The sequence below is a fragment of the Alexandromys fortis genome, unplaced genomic scaffold (assembly GCF_014885135.2).
Source record: "Alexandromys fortis isolate MF-2015 unplaced genomic scaffold, M_Fortis_MF-2015_v1.1 scaffold_141, whole genome shotgun sequence".
NCBI lineage: Eukaryota > Metazoa > Chordata > Mammalia > Rodentia > Cricetidae > Alexandromys > Alexandromys fortis.
The window spans coordinates 158,796-183,085 of record NW_026068060.1 but is presented as its reverse complement, the minus strand read 5'-3'; the positions used below and the strand labels follow the sequence as shown (position 1 = coordinate 183,085).

Genomic DNA, 24,290 nt, shown 5'->3' with positions numbered 1-24,290 from the left:
CTAGAGCTGGTCAGGGGCACAAAACAGAAGCCAAGAGGTGTGCTGTTCTCTGCTCCACCCTGTGAGGACCAGGTCAGAGCCTTTGGCCAAGGTTTTCTGATAAGAGCTGCAGATCAGCTGGGTGGTGGTGATGCATGCCTTTAATCCCAGCAGTCGGGAGGCAGAGGCGGATGGAGCTCTGTGAGTTCAAGGCCAGCCTGGTCTACAAGAGCTAGTTCCAGGACAGGGTCCAAAGTCACAAGGAAACCCTGTCTCGGGGGGGGGGACGGGGGAGAGCTGTGGATCAAACAGCCACTGGGGCACTAGAGGACTGTCTCCTAGCTTGTACCTTGGCAATGGGCTATCTGGCCTCTCCTTACCCAGCTTCCCTACCTTGCAGACAACCCTGCCATCCCCGGCTCCAAAGTGAAACAAGGCCCTTCAACACCAGGGAATGCTAAAATTGCAGCTGAGGTCTAGCCCCAGTGCATATGCACGCCTGAGCAGTTTAGAGGGATGGTTAAAGATAGCATCTTTACTCCATGTATGAACAGGAGTGGGTATGTGGTACATGGGGGGGAAGAAGCTCCAACTGTCACTGCTTGACAGGCCTCATATTCATCCCAGGGGAACACGGCTCTGGAATTTCCCCCAGGGCTAGGATGCCCTCATTTAGAAGCTCACAGTGCCCCTAGATGGAAAGCCTAAGACCCCACCACTCAAGGGTAGGGGCATTTGACCACCCTCAGCATCATCTCTAAGGAACATCTGTGGAGATCTCCACATTAACATCTGGAATGTTCAGCAGCAGTTCCATTTTTGGCCATAGACTGCAGGCACCAAACGTCCATTTATATATATATATATTTTTTTTTTTTTTTGGTTTTTCGAGACAGGGTTTCTCTGTGGCTTTGGAGCCTGTCCTGGAACTCGTTCTGTAGACCAGGCTGGTCTCGAACTCACAGAGATCCACCTGTCTCTGCCTCCTGAGTGCTGGCATTAAAGGTGTGCGCCACCATCGCCCGGCCAAACGTCCATTTCTTAAGTATTATACATTTTCTATGGAATCACAAAACCACAGGAGCCAACCCAGGAGTTAGGAGCATGGTAGTTGCTTGGGCTTCGAAGGATTCTGGGCCCTACTGCCAAGGAGAAATCCTAGCTTACACCCCACCAGGGCAGGAATCCCAGTTTGTGTGGACACTCAGAGGTGGGACTCACCACATAGGAAGGCCACTGTCCGGAGGGTCTGCTGCATGAGGATCTGGGTGACTGGGGAGAGGTTGTGGTGTGTGTAATGTGACATCACGATGCCAGAGAACAGGATAGCCATGATGCCTGGAGAGAGGGCAGAGGGAAGACATGACACACAGCACAGGGACTCTTCCCTGGATCCCAGAACCCGAAATAATAGGATTTTAAGAAAATGGAGGGTCTGGAAAGATGACTCAGAGGTAAAAAGCAGTGGCTATTCTTCCACAGGATCCACATTTGGTTTCCAACACATACAGGGCAGCTTACAACTATGTGTGACTCCAGTTCCAGAGGACACTACACCCTCTTCTGGCTTCCATGAGCACCAGCTCTGCAAGCAGTACAAAGACACACACTCAGGCAAAGCACCCAGGTGCACAAAAAGGAAAGAAAAGACCACAGAAACTGGGATGCAGTTTCAGTTGGTAGACTGTCTGCCTAGCATGCAAGAAGTCTTGGGTCCCATCCCTAGTGGTACATAACCAGATGTGGTGGCACACACCGGCAATCTCACCAACTGGGAAGTAGGCAGCAGGTCAGAAATTCAAGGTCATCATTGGCTAAATAGCAAGTTTGAGGGCAGCCTGGGCTACATGAAACTCAAAATGAGGAGGAGACAGAGGCAGAGAGAGAAGGGGGGCTGCAGACACATAATCCTGAGGCCTTTCAGAAGCTACAGAGAAATGGCTAGGGCCTTGCCTCTCTCTGCCAGCTGGTGACATTGGCCAAGTGGCTCCCCATCTCCACGCTGTAGTTCCCGCAGTGGTGCAGTCCCTGCTCCCACAACAGTCAGGGATGAGTGAGAGATACGAACTGAACATCAGTTGTGGAATATTCCTTTACACTGTGTGAAGATGTGTCACTGTGACTGGTTTAATAAAAAGCTAATAGCTAGACAGGATTTCCAGGGCAGAGAAGATGCTGGGAAGAAGACAGAAGTCAAGAGACAGACATGGAGGAAGCAGGAAAGCAAGATGGACAGAATGTGGATGAGGTAAACGAGCCTGGGGCAGCACACAGATTAACAGAAATGGGTTAAGTTGTAAGAGCTAGTTAGAAACAAGCCTAAGTTATCGAATGAGATTTCATAATTAATAAGAAGTATCCTTGTTGTGATTTGGGAGCTGGCTGCCAGGACAGAGAAAGACTTGCAACATATGGCACCCAACGTGGAGAACATATTTCCACATAAGACCTGAGAAAGCGGGGGCTAGAGAGATGGCTCAGCGGTTAAGAGCATTGCCTGTTCTTCCAAAGGTCCTGAGTTCAACTCCCAGCAACCACATGGTGGCTCACAACCATCTGTAACGAGGTCTGGCGCCCTCTTCTGGCCTGCAGGCATACACAGACAGAACATTGTATACATAATAAATAAATAAACAAATAATTAAAAAAAAATAAGACCTGAGAAAGCTTTTTAAAAAGGCTGCAAACACACAAAAACAGAGCCAAACGTGACGTCTTAGTCCCACAGTCTCTCATGCAGGCCGCAGTACTGAGATGCATCTCTCAGTCACTGCCCCTGGGCTTGAATCACTAGTGCACCATGAGCTAAGCTGTGCAGTGGCTTAAGGTTTTGCTCATGTAGACAGAAAAATTACAGATACGCAGTAAAGCAGATTCAAAGAGAAAAACCTCTAAACAGGTTATAGTGTGTTTAACAATGTGTGTAGGCTTAAAGGGAGAAAAAAAAAAAAGCAGGGTATAGACAATCATAAAAAATAATTAAAAAATAAAGTAGCCTTTAAGAGAAAAGTAAAGTAATAAAAAGAATAATCCATGTAAGGATGGGAAATATTATAAAATAGGAGTTTGACCTTATATGGTACTTTGTTAATTTTGAAATTTTAAAATGATAATGAACAGATAACAGCTGATGAGAGACACTGGGTTGTAGAAGGGACTGCTAAATTAAACCACCCTATATATTTTAACAGTATCTTAGATGGGTGGTGGTGGTGCATGCCTTTCATCCCAGCACTAGGAAGGCAGGGGTAGTTGGATCTCTGTGAGTTCGAGGCCAGCATGGTCTACACAAGAGCTAGGTCCAGGATAGCTAGGGCTGTTACAGAGAGAAACCCTGTCTCAAAAGTACAAAAAAAAAAAGTCTTAACTTCAAAATGAAAGTCAAAAAATATATATGTTACACTGGGGAAGAGGTTGTGCTTTTGTTTCCACAGAAAATCAAAGGCTGTGGACTCATTCCAGGTTAATGAGATCAGATTTGATCAGAGAAGACCCTCTGAAAATTCTGGTTACAAACAAAAAGAAATAAACCTAAAAAAATTACAAGAACGTGACATATATTTTACTTGCTCAAACATGAAATAAACACTCATCTTCGGCTAGATTATGTACAGCACATAGTCCGTCTTATGTTAATATAGATATTATGTTACCTTTAAAGGTTTGTGTGTTTTCAGAGCAAGGGGATCAGATACCAATGAAGATGAGTGGCCTAGGTGATCTAGCCTCTCAGAGTGCCTCTGCTGCAATTTCCTCAGAGTTCTGCCCCAGAACAGCTTCAAGGCTGCTGGCTGAGATGGTCCACCCTCACAAACTATTCGCCAGGACTTGACCATTATCCTAATTTTCTCAGGGTCCCCCAAAGATGCCAGAGCCCCCAGACAACAGGAAGCAGTCTAGCATTCCCAAGAGGTGGGATGGGTGGATTTTGGTCATTTGGTGGGTTTATAGATATTTGTCATCATTTGGGGGGTTGGTTATAAATTGTTACTGGTCATGGTCAGGGAGAAAGCTAAACAAAGATTAGATTCAGGGATCTCTTTCTGAAGGGATAAAGGGGGATACAGTATAGAAATGGTGGGATAAAAGGGTGAATTGTTGAGTCTACTTTTAAACAATCAGTAGTCTCAAATATTTCACATTGGTATGGATTTTTTTGTATATTATACAGATTTAAGGTTATTTGTTAGAACATACTTATGTTTCTACTATTTTTTTTTTTAAGATTTATTTATGTATACAACATTCTGCCTGCATATGCTTGCAGGCCAGAAGAGGGCGCCAGATCTCATTACAGATGGTTGTGAGCCACCACGTGGTTGCTGGGAATTGAACTCAGGACCTCTGGAAGAGTAGCCAGTGCTCTTAACCATTGTGCCATCTCTCCAGCCCCCTCTGCTATTGTTTAAGGTATTATACCTATGCAACTCATTTAACAATGGAATCTAAATTTCTAGTCTTTAAAAGCTATTATTACAATCAAGATAATTAAAAAATATAGGTTAGTAATCAATCATTTATACCAATCAGACTTGTTTTCAAGGTGAAACTGATTTTTGAAATAGACAGGTGGTCTTCAAACACTTCACAGATCTACAAAATATGGCATTTGAGATGTTTTAGTAACATAAGGTTGTTTATGACAGTGAGACATGTCTGCTCCTGGCAGCACTGATCTACTTCAGAAATGATTGACATTGAAGAATGCCATATGGAGTTTGCTTTTTTTTAAAAAATATTTATTTATTATTTATACAATAGTCTATCTGTGTGTATGCCAAAGGCCAGAAGAGGGCGCCAGACCTTATTGCAGATGGTTGTGAGCCACCATGTGGTTGCTGGGAATTGAACTCAGGACCTTTGGAAGAGCAGGCAATGCTCTTAACCACTGAGCCATCTCTCCAGCCCCCTGGAGTTTGCTTTCTTCATGGCAAAAGTAAGCCACTGGGCAAGAAATGGCCCTTTCTTCAACTGCTGACAGTATGCTGTCCAAATTGGATAAGCAGGACACAAAAGAAAGTGACTGCCAAACATTGCCAAAATAAAGTAAATCAGTCCTTCAAAATTCTTGCTTCACAGAAAAAAAATCTGTCAGATATTCTAGGCCGTAGGCTATAGATGGATGCCCCAACCTTACAGAGGAAGCTTGGGTGACTGTCCAGGCAGCCAGCTGTTTCTGTCATTTCTATAGTTTTGGAATTTTTTGCTCTGCACTTCCTGTTTACACAGGTAATATTATATTCTTCTGGGATTTTTGATGGAGTTGAAGACTAGGTAGTTATAACTGCAGCTTTTCTTAGTTATTACAAAAGATAAATTAGATTCAGAGCTTTGGACACATCAAGATAGAATAAAAAAAAGATAGAATAAATAATGGAGTATTTTCTCAAAATATAACAAATACAAATGGGCTGGACATTGTAAATGTAATTCTTACCTAATAATTGTTCTTATTGTTTTTAGTTTTATTATCTTAGCATTAAAAACTTTCCTTTTTATTTAGATAAAAAGGGGGAAATGTGGAATGTTCCTTTATACCATGTAAAGATATGTCACTGTGATTGGTCTAATAAAAAGCTAAATGGCCAATAGCTAGGCAGGATTTGGGGGGGGCAGAGAGAACACTGGGAAGAAGGTGAAACTGCCAGCCAGACACAGAAGCAGGAAAGCAAGATGGACAGAATGTGGATGAGGTAAACGAGCCTCAGGGCAGCAAGCAGATTAACAGAAATGGGTTAAGTTGTAACAGCTAGTTAGAAACAAGTCCAAGCTATTGACTGAGCTTTCATAATTAATAAGTATCCTTATCGTGATTTGGGAGCTGGCTGCCAGGACAGAGGAAGACTTGCCACACACAATATCAGGCTCCATGGCTGTGTGGCTGGTACTGTCACCTAAGAACCAGGATATAAAGGGTGGCCTCATTGACCTTTAAGATACTCTCAGTCCCATCTGAGCAGAAGGAAACTGAGTTTTTTTTTTTTTTTAAAGCCACTGAAGATGCCAAAATACAGAAACTACAAATCAAACTTTATAAGCCAAATTTTAATTTGCTTCCACCATTTTGGAGAAGCAGTTAAAACTGGCCAACTACACTTGTGCAAGACAAAGATCACAAGCTTTGTCACACACTAGCCACTGAACTGACCACACACTAGGCCCTGCAAAACAGGTCACCTGCTCTTGGAAATCCCCACAGGGCTGTGCTGCTTACATGACAGAAGGACTGGAATGTTGTATCCCCAACCTCCCAGGAAGCAGCCCTTTCCTTTATGCTCCCATTTTGTCTGCAAAAGGGGACAGACAAGGAGATAATCCTGAGCAGATGAACAAAGGGAGGGGGCAGTGAGTACAAAGTGGGCTTTTCCTAGAGCTGCAGTGGACAAAGAACCCCCAGCACTCCCCATCTCTGCCTGCTCTCATTGTGCCCCTGCAGGTGTTCTCTAGGAAAGCTGGCCCTCCCTCATCCTGCAGCATCACCACAGCCATCAAACGTGACATCAGAGGCTGGCAAGATGGCTTGGTGGTTAAGGGTACTTGTTGCTCTTGCAAAGAACCTGGGTGTGAGCCCTAGCACCCATGTGGTAGCTAACAATCACCCACAATTCCCAGGCATTTATGTGTGCACAATCATACACAACAATAAATCTAGCCAAGTGTTGCAAATTAGGTTGGTTCATTAAATAACCAGGCCAGCTCAAGAATAACAATCATATTTTAATGGTTATAAGGGGAAACTCACGCTACAAGAGAGGGAGGTCCAACTTCCTATCTGCCCGGTGGGCGCCGCTGAGAGCGAGCACCTAGGTCCTCCCAGTTTTTCTTCCTGGGCCCTGGTAGCTATGCCTTAACTAGATGTGATTGGTTGACAGAATTTCCCCATTAGCCAGGCATGGTGGCAAGCCTTTAATTAAAGGCAAACCTTTAATCCCAGTACTCAAGAGAAAGAGGCAGGCAGATCTGTGATGTTTCAGAAAACTCATAGCTACACAATAGAAAGCCCATCTTATCAAAAAACAAAACATGCAAAAATAATCTAAAAATTAATAAATAAAATAAATAAAAATTTACAAAAATGTGACAGCAGGCAGGGATGCAGGTTTGGAAAGTCATGTTCAGCACATGTGAGGTCCTGGCCTTGGGCCCCTCTGTCCAGCACTATAGCAGCAACCATGCACTAGGAGAGAGGCCATAACAGGGAGTGGTCTCAAGCTCTCTGGCCCTCCTAAGTCCAGTGCTCATAGGGCTGCCTTAGACAAAGGCCATCAACATGCTTTTCATTTCAATGTAATGTTAACCCAAGCTACAATGCCCCCATCAGCTGAACCACAGCTCCGTCATGCTACAAAGAGAGAGGCTGTTGTGACTGGCAGAAGGGGCTATAAATACTTGCTCCAGAGAGCGAAGGCTCAGAGAGCAGCCTGTGTGGAAATTTCCCAGGATCTGTCTAGAACAGTGTTTCTCAGTTCCAGTAGGGGGCAGTCTAGGCAAAGGGCTGCAGGTGGCCATGTTGCACTGGACCAGGGTTAAGTACACCAAAAACACTTGGTATGGGAGAGTACCAGAGCAGCGGCCGCAAGAACGAATGCACAGCTCTCTCTCTTAAATAGGGAGCTGCAGCCCTACTGGGCAGCATCTTCATTTCTGAGTTTTTTACCACATGGATGCTGAGTATGACCGAAGGGAGTCCAGATGGGCACTCCAAGGGACAGCTCAGGAGTCTGCCCATGAAGCCTTTCCACACCTGACCACCCTGACCCTTAGATGATCTCACCTACTTAAATCGTCACCTGTACAGGCCCAAAGAATCAGAGGTCGGGGATGGTGCCACTGAGGCTCACTTTTGGGAAAATACGTGAATTAGCTACATTTATAAAAACCCTTTTAAAAAATTTTATATGCCCATGATCTGCTGGAAAAACACAAGGAAGTGGGTTTTTGTTTGTTTGATTGATTTTCGAGACAGGGTTTCTCTCTGTAGGCCTGACTGTCAAACACTCAACAGTTCTTAACAAAGTAAAACTGAGGCTGGGCGGTGGTGGTGCCTGCCTTTACTGCCAGCACTCAGGAGGCAAAGGCAGACAGATCTCTGTGAGTTCAAGGCCAGCCTGGTCTACCGAGCAAGTTTCAGGACAGGCTCTACAGTGACAGAGAAACCCTGTCTCAAAACAAACAATAACAACAAAAAAGTAAAACTGATATGCTTCACATCACCTAGCAACATCACATAATCAAAACATTCGAGAATATTCACAGGCCAAAGTGGAGACCCTGATCACCCCTTGAATGAGATGGTCGTGCGCTAGTGCTTCCTGCCACCTCTGTCATAGACAGAGTCAGGTACCAACGACTAGATGTCACATAATGTCACTTAGTGACATCTGGGAAAGAACTATTAACAATGCAGTTTATGGTGACTGCAGAAGACATGGATCTGACCAGGGCCCTGTGACTACACACATCCATCAAAACTCAACAGAACACCATACATCCATCAATGGCTGCTGTTATTGTGATCAACCCGATCAACCCCACTGTAGTTTAAACTCAACAGAACACCAACATGGACGGCTGCTGTTTACTACTGTAGAGATCAACCCACTGCAGTTTAAAGGAGAAGCCTTCCCACAGCAGAGGTCAGCCCGGTCTGTGTGCTGGCTTCTCTTCCTCATACTGCCCTTACCTAAGGGTGGAGTCCTGGTGTCAAGGAGCCCTCCTCATTCAGCTGTACCTGCACCTGGGAACAAGGCATGGAGCTTGTGCTGGACCTGTAAGGCTGGTGCTCTTACAATTTGACAAATAGTGGACACAGGATCTACACCACTTGGGGCAGAAAGCTGACAGGCTGCTGACTGATCCCACAGCATGGAAGGCTGCTGCAGGAACCAGTGCTCAGTGGACAGCCCCTCCTCCTACAGCAGGGGAATATGCACCTGGGAAGTACGGGGTTCAGGGAGCCAGTGTTTAAGTCTCATAACCTCACAACCTTGAGTAAGGAGTCAATTGGATACCCACTCCAGGAGGTGGCGAGGGAGCACACATCTGTCACCTCAGCTATGAAGGAGGCTGAGGCAGGAAGATTTTGAGTTCAAAGCTAGCCTGGGCTAAATTCCGACTTCAAAAATCAAAACAAATATGAGGCCAGCCTGGTCTACAAGAGCTAGTTCCAGGACTGATGTGGGAGTGTCATATATCAATCTGTTGATTTCATTGGTTAAGTAATAAACACACTGATTGGCCTCATAGCTTAGAACATAGGTGGGTGGAGTAAACAGAATAGGATGCTGGGAGAAAGAGGAAGTGAGCTCAGACTCGACAGCTCTGCTCTCTGGAGCAGAGATGCCATGCTCCGCTCTCCCGATAGCTCTGCTCTCTGAGGCACATGCAATGAAGCTCCGACCCAAGATGGACATAGGTTAGAACCTTCCCGGTAAGCGCACCTTGGGGTGCTTACACGCATTATTAGAAATGGGCTAATCCAGGTGCGAGAATTAACCTAGAAGAGGCTAGAAAGAAATGGGCCAAGCAGTCTTTAAATGAATACAGTTTGTGTGTTGTTATTTCGGGCATAAGCTAGCAGGCGGCTGGGGTGCTGAGGACGAAGCCCTGCCGCTCCTATTTCAACACAGGACAGGCTCCAAAGCTACAGAGAAACCCTGTCTCAAAAAAATAACAACAAAAAACAAAAGATTTTATTGCGTGTCAGCCCCACTGTTATCCTGTTGCAGCGTGTGGTTTCATGAGAAGCTTGCTGGAGGGAGCTGGATAAGCCAGTTCTGAGCCTCAGTTCAGGGGTCCAGACATCACTGCTCTAAGCTCTAATTCCAGCTGCGACAGCAGTAAGTGTTTTTGTGCTGTGTACACGTGTATACACGCTTTGTATGGGCATCTGCATGCCTGTTTGTATGTATGTGCATGTGGAGGTTGGAGTTTGACTTCAGGTGTCTTCCGCTATTGATCTCATTTTTAATGCAGGGCTTCTCATTGAACCTGGAGCTCATCAATTCTGCTAGACTGACTGGCCAGCAAGCTCTGAGAATCTCTACGTCTCAGCACCCCAGTGCTGGGGCTACAGACACACGCACGTTGTACACCTAGCTTTCCCTTGAGCAAGGTGGATTCAAACTCACATCCTCATGTTCCACAGTGAGCACTTTACCAACTGACCCATCTCTCTAGCCCCTGATTTTTTTTAATATTACTTATTTATTTATTTATTTATTTATTATGTATACAATGTTCTGTCTGTGTGTATGCCTGCAGGCCAGAAGAGGGCACCAGACATCATTACAGATGGTTGTGAGCCACCATGTGGTTGCCGGGAATTGAACTCAGGATCTTTGGAAGACCTGGCAATACTCTTAACCTCTGAGCCATCATCTCTCCAGCCCTAGCCCTTGACTTTTTAAATAGAGTACACTGATTTAGCTACTTTGTCTGTCTGCCCTCTGTCTATGTTTTCGGGAGTGTGTGCACACGCGGAGGGCAGAGGACAAATGCTGGAGTCGGTTCTCAACCTTCCACTATGGGAATTATTAAGGCCATCAGTTTTGGTGGCAGCTGCCTGCACTTGCTGAGCCATCTCAGAGTTTAAGTGTTTCTGAGGCAGAATCTCATGAAGCCCAGGCTAAGCGTACTGTGTGGTGGAAGACGACCTTGAACTCGGGACCCTTCTGCCCTATCACCTGCCCCACCCCAGTGTACTACACTTCAACCTCAGGTTTTCTTGTGGTAAAACTGGGGCCATCACAGCACCGTTACCTCTGCCAAGAGAAAGCAACTCACCTGACAAAACTTCTATCACCAGGTAAAACACTGAGCCACAGTCACAGTGTGCTGGTTACTGTCTCTAGCCACGGTCACAGCGTGCTGGTTACTATCTCTAGCCACAGTCACAGGGTGCTGGTTATTGTCTCTAGCCACGGTCACAGGGTGCTGGTTATTGTCTCTAGCCATGGTCACAGGGTGCTGGTTACTATACCTTACCTGAGAGTGAGATTCCCTCTGCCAGCCCATATGGCAGGTAAGCAAAAATGATCATCATGCCAAACTCGAGGGAAGGTGTTCTCCTCAGGTCAATGTGCTTCAGCACGTGGCACAGGTGTCAAGGAGAAAGGCTCAGGGCACTGGAGGAACGCAAGGCAAGGCACAGACATATAAAGCAGACGAGCAGTGAGAAAGACACTGATGTGGCACAGTTACAGTGGGGAATTTCTCACTACAGAATTGTTTTTCTTTGTAGGAACAAGAACCTGACAGACATTCAGAGACACTGTCTTATCTGTGGCTGCAGACAGCTCACTCAACTGCTTACTCTCCAAGGACTCATCGCCCTGCTGAAAGGCCTGTCCTTCCTGTCCCTGCAGAATACCACTCATGCCCCTAGGAGCAGAGGGCCCGTGTTCCCAGGCCCTGACTGAAGCGGAGTTCCCATGTTCTTGCCTCATTAATATGTGCTCCTTGAAGGCAGCCACATTCACTGCTGTTTTCTTTCTGTCCTTCTCTGCCCCTCCTCTTCCTTTTGCCTCTCTTTCAGACAGGATCTTATTATGCAGTATTGCTGGCCTCAAACTTGTGGGAATCCATCTGCCTCAGTCTCCTGAATGCTGGGATTATCGGCATGTATCACTATCTCTGGCATGTTTTTAATTTTTTTTTATGTTTTATGTGTATGAGTGTTTTGCCTGTATGCCTGTGTACCACATATGTACAGTGCCCACAGAGGTCAGAAGAGGTGTCTGATCCCCTGGAACTGGAGTTTCAGGTAGTTGTGAGCTGTCATATGGGTGCTGGGAACTGAGCGTGGATCCTCTGTAGGAGCAGCAGCAAGTGCTCTTAACTGCTGAGCTCTAAGTGTAGAGGAAACGTTACATCCTCACTCTGCTTATTGACAGCTGTTCAGCAACTCAATCAGCCTTCAGCTTCTGGACAGAGGAACAGACCAGAACATAGCCAGTGCGGTAAGAAACATACTCAGAACCAGGCAAGAGTGTTCCAGCTAGCTGAGAGACAAACTGCTTCAGGAGGGCCATCTGGCCATTCTGGGGACATGGGCCAGTTGCCGAACCTCTCTGGATCCTGTCCTATTTCTGCAGATAAACTGTCACCAGCAATAATGTCTCATTGCCATAGAGTCCTGTTCTCTGGCTGACAGCCCTCATCTGGAAAGCAATTCACAGTGCAAACCATGTGGGCAGTACTTCCTGAAAGTCCATGTGGATGGTACTTCCTGAAAGCCCTTGCCATCCTTCCAGATAAACTCACCCAGGGAGGATGGTCGGAGCACCACACTTCTAGGTTAGGGAGACGGCTCTGTGGTGAAGAGCCACCTCACTAGTTTAGTTCCTAGTACCTAGCTCACAACTGTTTTCTTTCTCTCTCTGAGACAGTCTCTACATAGCTCCGCTGTCTTGGGACTCTGTAAACCAGGTTGGCCTTGAACTCAGAGATCCACCTGTCTCTCCCTCCCAAGTGCTGGGATTAAAGGCATGCACTACCACTACCTGGCTAAAAATAAATCTTAAATAAAAACAAACAAACAAAATCCACATACAACCTACAGTTGCTAAGAAAATTCCAGTTTTCTGGGTGTGAGAACCATAGCAGTGATAGAATGACGTCATTTGTCTGTGGTTCTCAGCCTGCAGCAGCAGCAGGTCAGATCAAATCCACCACCCTAATAGCAAGGCTTTGAGAATGCCATCCCTGCCAGGAGTGGTAGTACACAGCTCTAATCTCAGCTCTTGGGAGGCAGAGGCAGATGGATTTTTGTGAGTTTAAGGCCAGCCTAATCAGACATACTGAGTTCCAGGACAGCTAGGGCTATGTAGACCCCCTGTCTCAAAAAAAAAAAAAAAAAAAGAATTAAAGAAACTGGCATCCTTGAGCAATGGTGGTTGGTAAGATCTGTCATTTCAGCAGGACACAAAGCTCAAGGCCAGCTGATGTCTAGAAGAGAAAGTGTCCTCCCAACTCTTCAGAGGTCGAATTTAAGAGTCCTTGAGTTTAGAGTCTTTCTCAAACCACAGTTTAGCACAAAACCTTCCTTTAAAAAGCTTTAGATTAAAATTGGACCCTTGAGGAAGAGGAGAAAATAGTGAGAGTGGATATGCCATCCATGTGATCCCTGTACCTCGTGCTCCCATGCTAAAAGGATATCAATGCAGAAATCAAGCCAGTCAGAGTGCCAAGTGCTGCAGAGCCAAAGAACATTTTGAGGAAGTAGCCGAGGGCCTGTGAGAACGTTTGCCACCCACTGACATCCGACATATGTTTTCTTGTTAGACCTTCAGCCGTGCTAGGAAAGAAGGAAACAGAGAAAGTTAAAGTGCTGTAGACGGAGTCCTCAGTCTCAGCTCTGAGCATAACTGTTCTTTCTAGATCCCCCTTCTTTCCCGCATTCTGTCCATCACTCCATGTTCTATGGTCACCTACTTGTCCAGGTGGTTTCTGGGGCTCAGAGGTGAGGGCAAAGGTGATGTCCTCAGGAGCTGCCCTGGAAATGAGGGGGAAGGGCCAAGGGCTGTGAAAACAGGGTGGACATCTAACTCAGGCTGGGGAGAGGGTGGCTGAGGAAGGTTCCTGACGCAATGTAGACTGGGTTTCCACTTAAGAGAAAGGGTTCTCAGGCTGAGGAAACTGCCCAGGGGTAGACATAGCAGAGCAGCAGCCAGTGCAGGGCCCATGGACAGTGGGAGGGCCAGCGGTTCACCCTGAAGGCCTCATCCTCTCAACCATTCTGAGTATAGGAATCCTACCATAAAGCCCCAGACAGGGCTTCGGGCTGAGAGGAGAACTCAGGGAGCCCAGAGATGAGCTGGAAGGTCCTCCCTTTCACTGTGCCAAAGCAGCTGTGGGAAGCCAGTCAAAGTGACTTTGTTCCCAAAGGGAAGAGCACCACTAATAGAGAGCTGCTCTTGATAACATCACACAGGGTCCTCTGCTCTCCGTCCTGGGTCTGTTCACAGGCCACACCTCCACCCTTCTCTGAGCCACATCTGTCTTCAAGTCAGATCTGCATCAGCAGCTGAAGTGATCTCCTTAACACACACTTGCCAAGGAACAGCTGCTCCAAAGTTTTAGCATGGCCGATCCCTGACAGCTCTGTCCAGTTCTTTCTCCTCTGTGGTGTCCTACATGGGCACTGGCCTTTTTCTGCAGGGCATTCTTCACTGTCCCTGGCTCTGCTAACTTACCTGTCCTTTGGGACAGTCCCCTCCTTCCCTGAAACACCTTTCCTGAGCAGGTCAACTCATTTCCAGGTCCCTCTGAGCCAGCTCTTCCTTCAGAGTGTGCGGCAACTACAGTGGGACTCTCTCCATCCTGTTCTGTCCCAGGCCAAAGCACAGTGCAGCCTATCAGAGGTACTCATGTGTGTCTGTGGAATCAGGCAACAAATTAAGAGCCATTCAGCTTCACTAACTGGTATTCTATCTGAGAGAGGAGACCGACCTCTGATGAAGAGATAAATTGGTCAGGTGACCTCATATCCCTGGCAACAGATGCACAGGCTGGAGGAACATGAAGCAGTCGGAGAGGTCTCACAAATAGTCTGCCCTCAGAGGGCAGCCAGATGGCCCAGAAGACAGAGGTGCCTGCGGAAAAACCTGAGCATCAACTGCTGAAGGATGTGCTCTGAGTTCCAATTTTGGACTGTGTGCATATAAGTGCACACATACATATAAAATAAATAAAAGTATTAACTGAAAAGAACTCATCACCTAAGTTTCCTGAGCTCCTGTGTCATCTCCTCGACTCCTCCTTTCCCAGCAGATCAAGTAGGGAATGTGGGAGCAACAAGGGCTCTTGCTGGAAGCTGATTTGGTTGACCAAATCCCCACTGGACCACACCCACACCTGTGTGTAAGAATGCAATGGGAGAGCCCAGCTGCTGCTCAGGACTTACCCCTCCACCTTTACCTACAGACATCCTGCTGAGACACTGGGAGTCCCTGGATTACAGACTTCCCTGAACCAGGACCTATTGGTGGCCATACATGCTGCTCCCACTCCCTCCCCTGCCTCCTACCTGGGAATCAGAGAGCCTCCACCCAGGCTTATGTTGTGAAACATTTCCATTCTTAGAACAGTGTAAAAATTAAATTCCTACTTCTGCCTCATGGGTTGATTCCTCCAGACCCTGCATGGTATCTCTGATGCTAAAGCCTGAAAGGTTCTTGGAGCCCCCACCATGGCTTCTGGTACCCACAGTGTTAGCAACTTTCCCAATAAACTACTTATCGCCCTAGTGATCCATCTCAGTGTCCCTCATGAACACACTCCATCTCTAATCTCCCTGTGCAGCTCAGCATTCTGTGTTTCTGGTTGGAACACACTAATCTGCTGCCTGCTTACTAGAGCAGGGAGCAGAGTTCCACAGAATAACTGGCTGTCATAGCCAAGGACCAGCAGGTGGATTGGGATCATGATGTGGGATTCCCCTCTGTATGCTGTGAATATATTTTATTACCATTGGTTAATAAAGAAGCTGTTGTGGGCCTATTACAGTGCAGAATAGAGCAAGGCAGGAATTCTAACCAGAGACTGAGGAAAAAAGAAAGTGGAGTTGGAGAGATGCCATGTAGCCACTGAAGCAGACTGATCTCAGGAACCTTACCGGTAAACCTTGAGCCTCGTAGTAAAATATAAAATCATGAAAATGGGTTAATTTAAGATATAAGAGCTAGCTAGCGATATGATTAAGCGATTAGCCAAGCAGTGTTGTAGTTAATATAGTTTCTGTGTGATTATTTCAGGTGTGGGCAGTCGGGAAACAAACAAACATTCCTCTGCCTACAGGAACGCCAAAAAAATTTAAAGCAGACCGACACCCTCAGGGTATAAGATGGGGTTTCCTTCCCAGCAACTGACAAAAGGAAAAACTTTGATAACAGCAAATTAAAGCTAGAAAGGAACTACTTGGAAGTTGAGGTAGAAAGATCAGGAGTTCAAGACCAGCTTGTGTCAGGAGACTGTGTTTCAAAAAAACAAAAACAAACAAACAAAAAAACCCCAAACCACCAAGTAAATAAATAAAGCTAAAAACAACCCAGGAGTTAAAAAAGAACCAGAAGGGCTTTGCTTTCTGGCAACACTGAAAGGAGGCCCTGCATTTACGATGTAGATGAGAGGCCTGAGCACTTTGGAAAGAACTGTTGTTCACAAGCACCCCCTCGGAACCAGGAGGGACAGCAGCTGGGTTTTGGAAGTTCAGAGGCCAATGAAAAGGGGACAAGCCTTCTATCTCCATTCTTCCTGCTTCTGTCTGAAAATGCTCACTGGCCTAGAGCATAAGACACCCTTTCTGGAATCCTCCATAGCATTCCTGCCTCTGCCCCTCTCTTGCGTGACACTTCTCTTTGGCCCACCATGGACCAAGTAAGTCACATCCAACTAAAATCTAAACCACACTGGCAGAAGGTAGACAACCTTTAGAGCATTTGCTGTCCAGAGAATCTGACTGTAACGGAGGTGGCCCTGACAATGAAAAAGGAAGTTACCCATTCTAGATATACATAATCCAGAGCCACCTGCAGGAACTAATGTGGGTGGCCGTTGAAGCCACTCTTCCAGTAAGATGTGTAATGATGACAACCTTTCCATTTGTTTTAAATGTGGCAGTTGTGCAACAGAGGCCTGAGAAAACTGTTATTTCCTACTGACAGACTTGTTTTCAAAGAAATCAGAGGCAAAGCATTTGAGTTCTGCTCCTAACCATAGAAACAGCTCATGCCATCACCTACAAGCAGGCAATTCCCTACCATATGGCTTAGTGTGTGCACCAGGAGATGGGATATGGGCAAAGACCTAAGAAGCTTTTAGAAAAGAATCTATTTTGGACACAGGGTCCCATGTAGCCCAGGCTAGCCTCAAATTCCTTATGTAGTAGAGGATAACCTTTAACTTTTGGTCCTCTGGCATCTATTTCCCAAATTCTGGGATTATAGGTATGTGCTGCCACGCACGTTGTATGTGCTGCTCTGGACGAACCCAGGGTTTTGTACATGTTGGGTAAGCACTGTACCAACTAAGTCAAACTTGTAGGAAATATCTTAGAGAATAAAACCAGCTCTAAAGGCCATATGCATGGTGCTCACCATTTCTATCAAGAGGGTGTGAGAAGGCAGTGGGAGGGCAGGGAACTCAGAGATCTGTCTGCCTCTGCCCCCGAGTGCTGAGACTAGAGGTGTGAGTCACTAAGCCCAACGACTTTGAACTCTCTACCCTCTTACCTCTACTTTAAGGATAATAACTGTGTGCCAACATTTTCTACCTTTTTATGAGGAATATGTATTAGTCTTAGAATAACAGAACATTCTGAAGTCTGGCTCTGTTTTAAGGTCGGAGGAGGACTTCCTGTACCTGAGCACTGCTTGGCAAGCCCTGCCTGCAGCAGCTGGTGAAGAGGTGACTTCATAAGAACAGGGCAGGGCTAGAGGAGCTAGCTGCCTCTCAAATGGTGGGCGTTGCATTTACCCACCTAGTCAGTCCTTCAGTTCAAGGTGAGGCCAAGGCCATATTGCCATATATAATCTGTTGGGGAGCTCAGAGAGGTAGAGAGTCACATGGCTGGGTGGGGTCAACAGGAAAACCTGTGTTTTGCCTTGTAACATGTCAGATCTCAGATTCCATCAAAGGCAGCAACCCCGGGAAAATGAAAACTTTCATTTTTCAACCTCATGTGGTGGAGCAGGACTCTTACCCAGGCACATGAGACGTGGAGGAGGGAGGAACAGCAGGTCACAGTCATCCTTGGCTACATAGTCAATCTGAGGCTAGCCTGGGCTACATGAGACTATCTCACAGCTGGAGGAAGCTGAACAGATGGCTCAGTAGTTAGAGGATTCTGGTCTGATTCTCAGCACCCACACTGCAGTTCACAATCACTTGGAACTCCACTTCTGCCCTCTGTAAGCTGTTGGTCTCTATGGAGCTGGACATGGCACCATGGCCTCTTACAGGGTTGAGCAAGCCCGCAACATTGGCCCACATGGCATTCACTACTTCAGCAATGCTGCCTGAACATTAATCCCTCACTTGGCTGCTACTGGTCATCAAGGGAGCATACCACAGACCCACTGCAAAAGAGGTTATGAGGTACAACCTGGGATGTCACCTCTAAGAAGCCCTTCCAGGATGCTGAGAAACACAGACACACCTCCCTTCAGCAGCCTGGCTGAGACACAGTCGATGCAGAGGCAGTAGAGAGCCGATCACATGGGACTAACCTCTGTACTGGCGTCAGAGTGGTGCTGGGACCTTCTACTCTCTCCTACTTACTTGGTTAGGACAATGGAGACTGCATCGTTGAGAATGCTTTCTCCAAACACCAGCATGTTGAGCACAGGGTCCACGTGCAGTGCATTGAAAATTGCGATAGTGGCTACTGGGTCAACCGCAGATATCAGGGAGCCAAATGCAAAACTGCAAGGAGAAAAGCAAGGCAGATTCTGTAAAGCATGGTGCTGGGTCCACACAGATGCGCTCTGGACGTGATGCTGAGATGGCAGCTGAAGGGCCAGGAGAGAGGGTGGGCTTCCCACCGACCCCTGCCTAGCACAGGCGGAGAGGCTTAGACACAGTGCTGAGAGTGCCTGCATCCCAGCAGCAGTGCTGTACTCTGTTCTGGCCAACGCTGCCCAGAAGACTGCTTACCGTAGCACACACTGCCCAGATTTCTCAGCCAGAAAATCATATAAACAGTAGGCTTTGACCTCTGTTCTACCACCAGGTCAACTGTGCCAATTGTGCCCAAGACCAGCCTCCACTTTGATTTGCAACATCCAAGAAGGTGCCAAAAGCAAGCAGCCACCAGAGGATGCAGCCCGGGCTCCTGACTGGAAGTTGGGCCCTCAGGTTTCACAGGTAGCGCTTGATTATAAGGTCCAATGCCTGAATACTGGTCATCCACCGACCAGGTTTTCAGCCCTTAGGGCTCACCAGTTAACATCTCCTTAGCATGTGGGATCTGGCCCCAAGCCCTTCACCACTGACTGTCTAGCTCAGAGCCAGTGCCTCTGGCCTTGAGGGAGGGTGTAGCAATAAGCAAGGCCCAGGTCAACTTAGGAAGCACAATGTGGACTGGGTTACAGTGCTTGCTAAGCATGCTGGAGGCCCTCGGTTTGATCCCAAGCATCACAAAACAGCTGAGGGTACACACTTGTAACCCCAGCACTTGGGAGATATCACCCACAGGAACATCAAGGAAGATGAACAGCTCAACTGTGTCAAAGGAGGCCACAGTGGGCTGTGCTCTGCAGGGGTCTTGTATGGAGTGCATTAGACACAGTCTCTGGTCTCTCTGCCCAACACCCACAGCCTCTGGTGCTGTCTTCCCACTTTCTAGGGAGTGGGTACAGTGCACAAGGTTGGACCAGTTTTGCCAGGTCACTAGGAGCGGACTGACCCTAAGTGAAGAGTGCCTGGAGCTGCCTGCGCTCCACGTGAGGTGGACACCAGCGAGTGGAGAGCTGGTCTGAGACCCCTGAGAGGAGAGTGTCCTGGAGGGTGCTGAGCTAGGGCCATCATGCTTGAGACACTTCAGCCCTATGAGCCAACAACCATTTTTGATGTGAACTTCATTCCTACTGGGTTGCAGGTACACAGGGAGATGCCTGCCCAAGGTACTTTGTTAGTTACTGCAGCCTCTTAACCAGAACTCTGGGATCAGGGCCCACAGGCATGCCTGGGAAGGGATGGACAGAGGGAGCGCTAACACAGATCCTGGAGATGCAGGCCAGGAGGAGCTGTAGGTGCAGGTGCTCACTACATAGGGTCTCGATGTTTGAGTCATATTCTTCAGAATACAAAACTGGGGCCATGCCTGTGGAAAAGCCAGCACAGGACAGTGGTGCTCGCAGGGAACTCAGTTGGTAAGGGTTGACCATGAGCCCCGAGGCCTCAAAAGGCCTGGGTCTGGCCAGCAGTGGTTCCACATCCACCGTTAGGACCCAGTCCTCAAAAGGCTTCAAGCAACTGGCTCAAGCTAAAAACATGCTCTTTTATTCTCTCCCTCAGAGTTAGTGACACCAGCAAAACATGGAAAGATGGACAGGGTGAGACTTGGAGAGGAGCAGGGACAAGCTGGAGAGCTGTTGCCATCTACTAATGGCAAACTCTCGCCAGCAGAGATATCTGTGGCCAGGCCCATACCACGAGCCATGGCTGTATTCTCAGAAAAGCAGAGGCGAGACAGGCAGCCTGTGGGTCTGTGGGAAAATTGGTGTTGTCAACACTCAAAAACTGGAGCAATGGGCTGGGTGTGGCACAACATTAGTGCCAGCCAGAGGCAGCGAACCTCCTCCATAAGTTCCAGTTCAAGGCCAGCCTCAAGTATAAAGTGACTTCTAGGTCAGCCAGGGCTACGTAGTGGGGTGTCCTGTCTCAAAAAGCAAACAGTAAAACTGAAGCAAGGTATGGTGGCATACATTTATAATCCCAGCACTTGAAGAAATTCAAGGTCATCCTTAGCTACACAGAAGGTTTGAGGTCAGTCTGGGCTACATGATGCTCTACATGACAACATCAAAAACCACTTAATCCATACTCTGTGTATGTTTGTCTGTGGGGGGGGGGTGGGGAAAGGAGAGGAAAAGGAAGGAAGGAAGGAGAGAGGGGGAGGAAGAAGGGGAGGAGGGAGAGAGAGAGACAGAAACTGACTTCCTTTTGGCTAAGAAGTATATTTATTTATTTATTTATTTATTTACTTGTTTGTTTGTTTGCTTGTTTATGTTATTTTTTCCCCCAAGACAGGGTTTCTCTGTATAACAGCTCTGACTGTCCTGGAACTCTCTAATTAGACTGGCTGCAAATTCGCAGAAATCTACTTCTCTGGAGTGCCGGGATTAAAGGTGTGGTCACTATGTCCTCCCTCAAGGTTCTGTAAAGCAGAGCAGCGGCACATACGTGCAGCACCTGCCTAGCACATGAGGTCCTGGGCTCCACCCCCAGCACAGAAAAACTATTTTTTAAAAAAAAGATTTATCTATTTATTATGTGTATAGTGTTCTGGCATATATGCCTGCACCCCAGAAGAGGGCATCAGATCTCACTACCGATGGCTGTGAGCCACCATGGTTGCTGGAAATTGAACTCAGGACCTCTGGAAGAGCAGTCAGTGCTCTTAATCTCTGAGCCTTCTCTCCAGCCCCCCAAAAACTTTTTAAACATTTAGTAACTGCAGGCCATGTGTCCACATGGCGATCAGGAGGAGCTGAGGAGTGCTGTCCCTTGCAGTAGGCTGTGGCCACCATGAGACCTCCATTACTCTGATCACTTCCCTCTGCTAAAGCTCTGCGGTCCTATACAGCAGTCTCTATCCAATGCACAGAGCCTCCAACAGAAAGGGCGCATCTGCACAGGGGGAGGCTGGCTGGAGGTCTACCCACTCAGCCAAAGGTATTGCTTTTGTCTCTCCACCCAAATGTCCAACTCCTGGCTTTAACTTCATTCTAGACAATGATCAACACTGCTTCTTCACAAGTATCCCCAAAAGCAGGCAGAGCCCACACCTTCCTTAATGTCAAGAGTGCTCTGGGCGTTTCCTTTCCTTTCCTTTCTTTTCCAGCATACCTAGAAAACACCAGGGCCTGGTTCTATTGTACTTCAGGCTCCTCCTGTAGGAAGGTGACTCTGGCTGCTTGGCTATGTATCAAACTTTCTGGACTGCTCACACATCTGTAATCCCGACACTTGGACTGCCTCAGGTTTGGGGGCCAGCCTGGGCTACATATTGAGTTCCAGAGCAACCTGGGCTATAGAATAAGACCTTGTCACAAACAAACAAGGAATACTTTTTCTTTTTTTAAACAACAAAAGCTCCAGTTCTCCTGCCTAGGGCGGGTGAAGGATGGGCACTGGGGACCAAGCTTGTTATCAGTGGCTCATTTCTACGAACAGGTTCTGAGGCTCTGGTCCAGGGTGCTACACTGTAGCTAAAGTCTGACATTCTCAATTCGCAGGAATGATCTAGAACTGACTACTTGGCTTTCTTCCTCAGCTCCCCACTCGGCCACTGATAGGTGCTAAGAATGGACACAGGGACACAGAGCAAGGCACAATCCAGACTTCTCAACTGCACTGGGCTAGGGTCCTTTTGGAACTCTATATCTGGTGCCTTCTGGGATGCAGCTGCCCAAGCTGCTGCTCCCTGAGCGGGTTAAGAAGATTTTAAGAGCCTCCTGAGCAGAAGGTCACTGCAGTGTCTTCTGGAGAGGCTTCAGATTGAGAAGATATCCATCCCAAGGCCAGGTCCTACCTGCTTCCCCTAGTCCTGGTGGGAATTCCATACTTATTAGGAAGGCAACCTCCTTCCACAATGGCTATAAAGAAAACTGAGGTTTTTGTTTGTTTGCTTTTACAGTGTTGGGGACTAAACCCAGGGCCTCATAAGTGGCAGGCTAGGGCTCTGCCACTGAGCTATACATACATTCCCAGCTCTGAAACAATTCCTAATGGAAGGACAGAGTATATGATGTGACTGGGATACGGGTGGGTAGTTAACTGGCCAGTCATTCCCTCCAAAGCATAAATGAGATCAATCATTTCAATCAACAATGTTGTGACCAGGGGTCTTCAAGTCTCAATATAATTTTGATTCATTTCAGAGATAATTAATTCAGAATAGATTCTATACTGAAAACAATGGCAAGTCAGGCAGAGGGAAGAGAGGAAAGGACCACACCCAGGAAGCCACGTGCAAAAAATGTCCCAGGCCTGAACAGCAGTTGCATGAAAAAATTACAGTGTGAAAGATTTACCTGTCTGTCATGTTGAGTTTAAAGATTACATCAGCCTGTAAAATAAAACACACAAACACACAGACACACACAAAAAAATTCCCTGGAGAACAGCCAAGAAAATGTCCATCAGTGCTTTCTTATCAACTAATAAGGACATTATCTTCAGTCCCCACTGAAAGGAAACCCCAAAGGGCTGCTGTGATCATACATGGGCACCTAGACCCAAAGATGGGCACAATTCTCCTTCTTCCATCCTAGCAGCTATCATCCTCTGCTCGAAAGGGGGCTTCCCTTGACCCCGAGGGAACACAGAGAAGGCAAGCATCTAGGAAAGCTGCACGGCACACTTGATCTTGGCTGTTGAAGGTAACACAGTCAGCAGGAATAGGCTGTGGCTACCAAGAGAAACAGCAGCCACATGGACAGCAATCCGCTGTACCCTCAGCTTGGTTTGTTCTCAGCACTGGGGTGGCTCAGCTTTCTGGACACGATACAAGAACGGGTGCTGCACAGCACACACCGTAAAGGTCTGAGTGCCACCTTCCGAGGCTTTCGTTCTAGCTGAAGTAAACTAATGTGAAGCCCAAAGCCTGGGCTGCTGCCTCATTGAAGGGCTCACAACGGCAAGCAGCATCATGGGAACTGAGAGAACAGATTCATAGCCAGCTCTGGTTTAAAGGCAAATCTTCACCCAAGAACAGCTTTCGGCCCTACTGCAGTTGCCCTGAGAACACAACTGCCATTGTATCATTTCAGGGTGCAGGACTGCAAACTACTCTGCTTCACGGCATTTCAATGGAAGAGACTGGTTTGCAAGTAGAATCAAGTATCTGGGGGTGATTACAGTCCCCTCAATTCCAGATGCCCATGACACAGGCATGAGCGGGGACTTCTTCCAAGGAGGGCACACACTACCAGGCAGCTCCTGCCCCACCCTGCACTACCCTCCAATAGAAGATCTTCAAGGTCATCGGGGTGCTTTGCTTACCTGACCCAGAAAGTAAATTCCTCCACCTACTACAAAAGCCGAGATAGCCGTTCCAAAGACAGCAAAGAGGGTGATGGAGCCGATGTTCTGAAAGAAGTTCCCCTGAGAAGGGGGAACAGAGGGACAAGAGGCCAACTGGTGAGCCAGGGAAGCCAAAATAGCCTTTTCCCAACTGTGCCTTCTCCAAGGCTGGACTCTCCTACAAAGGTCAGGGCACCCCTGCCTGCCCTGCTGGCTGGAATCCCTGCCACTCTCCGGCTTCCCTGTCTCACAGGTCCCTTATCCTAACCCAAGGCAAGAGCTAACCAGTCTCACCTGTTCCCAGTCCCTTTCCCTCTACTGTGTACTGCTTCCAGAGTAATCTGCAAAAGCTCAGTCTGATGGTGCTGCCTCTGCCTTGATTCCCACTTGCACTTGAGATGCCAGTGAGCCCCAACCCTTGCTGAACCTGGAAGGCTTGTGCCTTCATGAATCAGCATGCCACCTTGTTGCCTGGGTCCTAGTCACAGGGGTGTGCCCTGAAACCTCCTGCAGAGCAGTCTTCCCTGGGCCTGCCCCCCCCCCCCCCCCCCCCCCCCCCCCGC

General features: G+C 47.4%; 1 protein-coding gene across 1 annotated transcript in view; it reads right to left on the bottom strand.

The window, feature by feature from the left end:
- Slc9a8 (solute carrier family 9 member A8) overlaps nt 1–24,290 on the bottom strand; it is a 53,897-nt gene that overhangs the window by 10,878 nt on the left and 18,729 nt on the right. The window contains exons 4-9 of the mRNA XM_050120171.1: nt 23,707–23,905; nt 22,737–22,771; nt 18,259–18,402; nt 13,138–13,276; nt 10,966–11,071; nt 1,201–1,317 (exon numbers count right to left, since the gene is read on the bottom strand). Coding sequence (XP_049976128.1) covers nt 1,201–1,317; nt 10,966–11,071; nt 13,138–13,276; nt 18,259–18,402; nt 22,737–22,771; nt 23,707–23,905 — 740 coding nt within the window. The remainder of the gene's footprint in view (nt 1–1,200; nt 1,318–10,965; nt 11,072–13,137; nt 13,277–18,258; nt 18,403–22,736; nt 22,772–23,706; nt 23,906–24,290) is intronic.